The sequence below is a fragment of the Alligator sinensis genome, unplaced genomic scaffold (assembly GCF_000455745.1).
Source record: "Alligator sinensis unplaced genomic scaffold, ASM45574v1 scaffold14_1, whole genome shotgun sequence".
Lineage (NCBI taxonomy): Eukaryota > Metazoa > Chordata > Crocodylia > Alligatoridae > Alligator > Alligator sinensis.
In genome coordinates, this window is record NW_005842709.1 from 550396 (window position 1) to 557950 (window position 7555).

The window sequence follows — 7555 nt, forward strand, 5'->3', positions numbered from 1 at the left end:
GTCATCCTCCTCCTCTATGCGGCACTGGTCAGGCTGCAGTTGGAGTACTGCGTTCAGTTCTGGGCGCCACACTTCAGGAGGGATGTGGACAGCATTGAGAGGGTCCAGAGGAGGGCCACCCGCATGATCAGGGGCAGCAGGGCAGGCCCTACAAGGAGAGGCTAAGGGGACCTGAACCTGTTCAGCCTACACAAAAGAAGGCTGAGAGGAGATCTGGTGGCCACCTACAAACTTGCCAAGGGGGACCAGCAGGCAATGGGAGAGTCCCTGTTCCCCCGAGCACTACCGGGAGTAACAAGGAATAACGGTCACAAGCTGGCAGAGGGTAGATTTAGGCTAGATATCAGGAGGCGCTACTTCACTCTCAGGGCAGCTAGTATCTAGGATCAACTTCCAAGAGAAGTGGTGCTGGCTCCTACCCTGGGGGTCTTAAGAGGAGGTTAGACGAACACCTTGCTGGGGTCGTTTGACCCCAGTACTTTTTCCTGCCATGGCAGTGGGTTGGACTTTATGATCTGCTCAGGTCCCTTCCGACCCTACCAACTATGAAACTATGGATGGAGACTGCTGGAAACTTCTTTTACTACTGGCTGTTTCCTACAACCACAGAAAAAAAATTTACTTGGAACCTGAGCTGGGCATAGACAGTACACAGAAAATCCACTCAGTAAAATTAAAACATCTTAAAATCAAAGTTGATACTGGTCAACTTTACACAAACGCAGACTAACAGAATTTCCCAAACACCACTGCTCCAGACCTTAATAGAGAATCTAAGATTAAGCTGCTTCTTTCCATTTTAAAAAGTACGTTTTCGAAGAAATATTGTATTGAAATGGTTCACAAAGAAAAATGTTCAGAGCTACATCTGGATAGACTAAAGGAAGAACAAGCAGGAAAGCAACAAGGTCAGGGAGATAGAAGTTATGGTAGTTAAGATGAAAGGACCAAGAAAACTAAACAGAAGACGTGAAGGTAAAAAACTGGCTGGTGATATTATATGGGAAAAACTGATGGATTGGTGACAGCCTGGGATATGTGTGGTGAGGGAGCAGGACAGAGTAGCTGAATATGGCATTTAAGGCTGAAGAGCCTAGATGACAAGAAGACGGTGTAATTAACTGACACAGAAGCTAAAGATTAAGAGTTAATATTAAAAGAAAGTTGCAATGGAGGTTTTTGAGAAACTATATTCAAGAAAGGTTATGATATACTCCAATTACAGTAATTAGGAAACAAAAAATTAGGAAAATTCTTATTATTGGTGTTGATGGCAAGACATCCAGATTCAACTTGTAGAGAGATGGTGAGTTTATTAAAAAACTGATGACGCATCTAGTAATAAGCCAAAGTAACAAGGAAGTCAGAAGTTCAGCTCAAGGGAACTGCTGAGAGGCTCAAAGTAGTAGTGTAAGTGTTTTTTGTGTTCCAAACAGAATATATACAATCAAGCTGACATCTCAGTAGTGAAGTCTGTCTTGCATCTCTCTGGCCCAGTCTGGACAGGCAAAGAAATACATGACAACCATACTAGCCAATTATTTGACTATAACTGCACTATTATCAAATAGCCTTGATCGCACACCCCCTTGGAAAACGAATATTAACGTTTTCTAAATTTGTTAAGATGGTGCACTTCTTTGCCCTTTAAATTCGCCCTAGGTGAATTTTAAATCCTGTGATAAAAGTAACTGATTTTAAAAATCTTCTTTCTTTATGCAAATTGATGACAAGATGATTACAATGCTTTCACAACAGTCTGCTTTTTGTCTAGCCTACAGCTGGTCATTACCAATAGTAACTTTTTATTTGAAGAGTTACTATCAGTCTTCTTGGTGCCTGTTTTCATTCCGATCTACAAGTTGTTACATGCATGCATCTGAAAATATACTTTTCCTTTAAAAATGCATTAGCTTCTGAACAGTGAGAAGATGACGCAAACCATGATTATTGCCCTGCATGCCTCATTCATACCTATCTACAAAAAAAAAAAAAATTAAGTGGAAAATACAGAAGATGACTAAAGACTTTTCTGAAAATTTGTTAATAGCATCTGAAACAGGTTTGTTTCTAAGAAATGTACATTATGAAAGCTGTTGATTTTTGAGCAGACTTTCAAAAACACTTCATGATTTTGAAACGTCTCACAGTGAATAATGGGCCATCATTAAGCCTTAGATTAAGCAAATACTTTTCACATTTTTTAAGGGAAAAACGGTAGGACAACCTTGCCAGACACCTTTGTGCAGCCATAAAAATTTTTATACCAATATGAAGCAAAAGCAAATACGCAGTCTTCCATGCCCTTTGTCATATCATAAATGCCAAAATTTGAGGCCACGACAAAATGCAGTATTAATTTGTGCTGCTATTTTGTGGCTGATATCCATTTGTTTTAAGGTGGGAGACAGCAGGTAGTCTGGAGCTGCCCATGCTCTCCAGGCACCCCAGGTAAGCACTCCTGGGGTTTCTGGGGCCCAAACCTATGTGTCCCAAGAATTGCCCCATCAATTCCTGGGGCATGTAGGATCAGGCCCCTGAAGCTCTGGGAGTGCTTCCCTTGCGAAGGCATGCCCCAAGGATTCCTATTTGGGGTATATAAAACTCTGCAAGCATGGAATCACCCATTTGCAGAGGTGCACCCTGAGTTCTGTCTTGCAGGACTGGGCCTCCAAGGTGGCAAGGCCCTGAGCCTGTGGGATAACAGGGAACACTGGTTACTTATGCTCAATGAAGTAGATCCGTTGTGTTGAGACACCTCCCAGCTCAGCTGATCTACATCATTTAGCAACATCTGTGTATAGCCTAAAAAGTAATTAACGTGTAATTTCCTTTGTGGGAGAGAAAAAGGACAATGATTTCCAGGTCTTTAATGAGAATTTTTCATTTGCAACTGCTGAGAGAAAAATGTGAGGCCTACAAGCAAGAACTGAGGTAGTTTGAAACTGCAGCAACTCTCAGCAGCTCATCAATGCAGTATCACAACCATGATTTTAACACAGGATTTCTAAAGCCTCATTTAAAAATGTCACCATCTTGTATACCAACATCCCACACCAGGATGACACCCAAGCCTGCCTTGCATATTTACAGGAGGAATATTACAACTCAGAGTACAAACCTAAAGATAGTTCTGAACTTATACACTTCATCCCCATACACAACAAACTTCGCTTTCAAAAACCAACACTTTCACCAGATAATGGGCACAGCTACGGGCACCAAAATGACCCCACAATATGTCAACCTTTTTATGAGCCACCTGGAAGAAGAGTTCCTCAAGGACTACACCATCAAACCCATACTATACTTAAGATGCATCAAGGACACTTTCATCATTTGAACTGAAGGAAATCAATCAGAGATTGCAGGTTATCACAAATTCAATAATCATCACCCCTCCCCATCAGACTCTCTCTTGAATACTCCAGCACCAACACTTCCTTTTTAGACACTATGATCACTATCCAGAATGGTAAAATACAAACCACCGTATACAAGAAACCCATGGACCAACTACACAGAACCAGCAATCACCCTAAACACACCAAGAAAGCTGTAATATACAGCCAAGCCCTCCAATAGCACTGAATTTGCACTGAGAAGAACACCCATCACATCACCTCACAAATATCAAAAGCGCTTTCACCCAACAAGGACACTCCTCCAGAGAGAGAGCGAGCGTGCACTTTTGAAAGAGCCACTTAAATACTATGTGAAGAACTGCTGCAGTATAGAAAGAAAATCCCCATGAATCGCACACCATTAGTTATGACATATCACCCCCTCCCTGGAACCTATGCGGAAAATCCACAAGCAACTACAACCCATACTAGAAAAAGACTCAATTCTTAAAGAGATCTTTCCAGAGCCACCCATCCTAGCCTTTAAACAAGCAGCAAACCTTACCAACCTCATTACCAGAAGCAAACTTCTTATGGTCCAAAGCACACCGAATGGATCCAGACCATGCCAAGACAAGAAATGTAAAGCTTGCCAAAATATCTCTGCCACCCCCACAATTACTACACCCCACAACAGAACCATCAACATTCCTGGATCTTACAGCTGCACCTCCAGAAATGTAGTACATCTCATCCAGTACACTAAACGCCCTGATGGAAAATATGCAAGAGAAACCAAACAACAACTGTGTACCAGAATGAATGCACACTGAAAATCTATCAGACAAGAATACCCAATTACCTGTGGGGGCACATATCTGAAAGATAACCACTCTCTCTCCAATCCCTCAGTTCTAATCCTAAAAGGGAATTTACAAAACCCCTTTTGCAGATGAGCCTACGAACTTCACTTGATCAACCTAGTGGATACAAAAAATCATGGACTAAATACAGACATTGGATTTATGGCACATTATAACGTACCTAACTTTTGATACCCCAGGTAACTTCTCTGCTATTTACCAGCTACATCTTATGACCAGGTCTACATTGTCTGCCCACCCCACTCCTGTTTCTCACCCATTGTCTGCCACAACTTGCATTTTCACTGACTGGCATTCTGGAATACAGGCAGTCCTCGACTTACAACGTTTCGAGTTACAAAGTTTATAAATTGACACCCTGTTTCAACTTTGACATCAGTTTCAACTTTACAATGCTTGATCTGACACCACGTCATGCCAGAGAACAAGTTTGCTGTGTCACCCATTTCCCTGGAGAACATCTGTCCAAACTTCCTTGGACAATGACCTTTAAGAAAGCAGACAAGACTCCAGAAAAACCTGTAGCCAAGACTCCTGAGAAGACTCCAGCCAAGAACTCTTTAGAATGTCCAAAGTCACCTCAAAGAAGTCTTTCCAAATCTATATGATTGGTATTTACAATATAAATACATTAATGTAGCTATATTACTCATCTATAATTGATTGAGTACAAAATTCTGGGTTATTTTTGGTGAAAATAGGGTATCGGGGCTTGGTTCAGGACCCAATCCCCCATTTATAACGTTGTTTCCCAAAATCGGTTCCAAGTTGCAACATTTCAACTTAAGATGTGGTTTTCAGGAACCAATTGTGTCCCAAGTCTGAGGACTGCCTGTACTGACCTCTGGCTTCTATTCTATCCCATCCAGGAAGAGTACATAACTGCAGATGCTTCCTCTGCCTGAAGAAAGATGTTTGTACCCAAAAGCTTGCAAAGAAGAGTTTTTCCAACTATTTTAGTTGGTCTAATAAAAGATATCTAGTTTACTCAAAGAACCTTGTCACTTAAAAACAGTATTTTAAGTATAGACGTCAATGCTGATGTGCCCATGTAAGTAGCTAAACGAGAACATCAAGGACCAGGCTCAAGTCAGTTACTTTAAGGATGATTTACTTTAATTCTAATGTTTTTTCTGCCAAAGAAGTAAATGTAATTAGTTATATCATTTAAAGCACTACTCAAGCAGTATGGGCATAACATTTAGAAAACAAGTAAAATTTAGTTTTCCATTTCCTTGTACGCTAGAGGCACTGGGAATAAAAGAAAGCTAGAATGCTTATTTCTTCAGTAGTTTCAAGGTTCCAAGGAGAGTCCCCATTCATCTAGACTGGGACTCAGAAGGCTGAGAGGACTGGAGAGTTCACAAGTATGTTCTAAAATTCTTTGAGTTATTTACAATTAACAATCAAGTTCTAAACACAATTAAAAAAAAAAGTGCAAGATTCCTGCAGCTGATCAATAAATTCAGAAGAAAATTTTGACCAGATAACTGCCAGGCAGCAGTAAACTCCAAACAACAACTGAACTGACTGTTTAATTTAAAGTATTGCAGGAGTGTTTTCCAGCAAATTTAAGTGACCAGGGAGCAGCATGGGGAAACCAGGAGAATTCCCTCGAAGGCAGATCATTAGGACATGAAAATAGGGATGTTAGTACAATTCAAATTATTCTGGTTATTCAAAAGGCATTTAACTGCACAAAATATCTAGCTTTTGAAAGCTAACCTTGAAAGAACACCAAAAGATTTTTAGAAGTGTCCAGAGATGAATGCTGAGAAGTGGATTAGATAAAATTTTCAATCTATTAATAGAATCTCATGATTTTGGGACATGGATGAGGAAAAAGAGATTAGAAAAAATACAAGAGTTTGGAAAAAATATTTCTTGCAGAATGGTAATGGAGCACCTTGAAAACGAAAAATCAACTGTCACCAAGTGCATGTATTTAAAGGATCACCTAGAGTTAGTATATATTTGAGTCTCTCAAAATAACTTGGACAGATATTGCAAGCTTTCAAGTTCTATTTTAGATTAATACACCCATGCATACATACCTTAATCCTTTTAAAGCCTGATACTTGGCCCTATATTAAGCGCATAGCATTTATGTTTACCAATCTTTTACTGCAATATAAGTGAAGTTTGCAATCAAAATAGTTAATGGGCAAGATACATATGAGAAGTCTTACTAAATCAGCACCAGCTTGGAGCAAAACATCTGCAACATCAGTATGTCCATTTTCACAGGCGTAGGTCAAAGCTGTGTCTCCTGTTGCTGTTGTAGCATGGACATTAGCTCCTATAAAGACAACATTAGTTTTACTGCTTACTGTAAATATTGCCCCCCTACCCAAACAGTTCATTTGAGCGAATCCACTAACAAAAGAAATAGCAACCTTCCTTCCACAACAATAAAAATTAGTTTCTCTCTCCTATTTACAGGCAAGCTCTCACTGCCCAATGGCATTTAACCTAATGAGGAAAGATGCCTGCAACTGTGGGTGAATAGTAGGGCCAGGAATCAAGGGAAGTCTGGCACATCTGACAGTAGTCAAAGGGAGCAAAATTTCCCCTACAGCACTGAAGATTTTGGTCCTACAGCATCTCTGAAATTATCTTTCTTTTTGTAATTTGGTTTGACAGTCTTGACTGCACTGACTTACCCTTAGTATCTACTCTGCAGTAGACTGTGTGGATATCTACATTACTAGAAAAGTTACCGAACCAAATTTGGAGTAAATATTACTATAGGGACATAATATTTTGATATGCCAATGTAATTCTTTGGTCAGGTTATCAGCCATATGGTATAACACTGAAAGAATTTAACGACCTACATAACAGCACTCGTGCATAATTTCCCTATTGTTATAGTAGGAATTATTTTGCTATCAAAACCATCAGAATGATTTATTATTTTCATATTTCCCAAAAGTGTTGTTAGCTATTTTTACAACACCACTGATGCCAAGGAAAACCTCTTGGCTTCCTCAAACTAGGCAATACCTGCAGATACTCTAACAGTAATATTAAGGGTGAAGACAGCTTGAAGCTTTTTTGTAGTTCTAGTATGAAGAGACACTGATTGTCACTGTCTCTTACCCACAGTTTAAGGCATGTCATTTTCCAACTTTACCAATCTGGTGACTTTTATAAACATCAATTTCACTTTGGGAAACGTACAATTATTTTAAATAAGCCACTTGCTCCTAATAGGAATAGATGTACATGCTATTAACAAAAGTTTAAAGCTCTTCTTCTGTAAAAATCTCAAATTGCAAACATAACAGAATATAAAATGCACTGATCAACATAACCCTCTTTCCC

At 39.6% G+C, this 7555-nt stretch overlaps 1 protein-coding gene across 1 annotated transcript in view; it reads right to left on the minus strand.

The window, feature by feature from the left end:
• The window catches only part of LOC102384887 (ankyrin repeat and KH domain-containing protein 1), a 173262-nt gene that overhangs the window by 73115 nt on the left and 92592 nt on the right, over positions 1-7555 (minus strand). Inside the window, 1 exon segment of the mRNA XM_025216108.1 lies at positions 6418-6527. Coding sequence (XP_025071893.1) covers positions 6418-6527 — 110 coding nt within the window.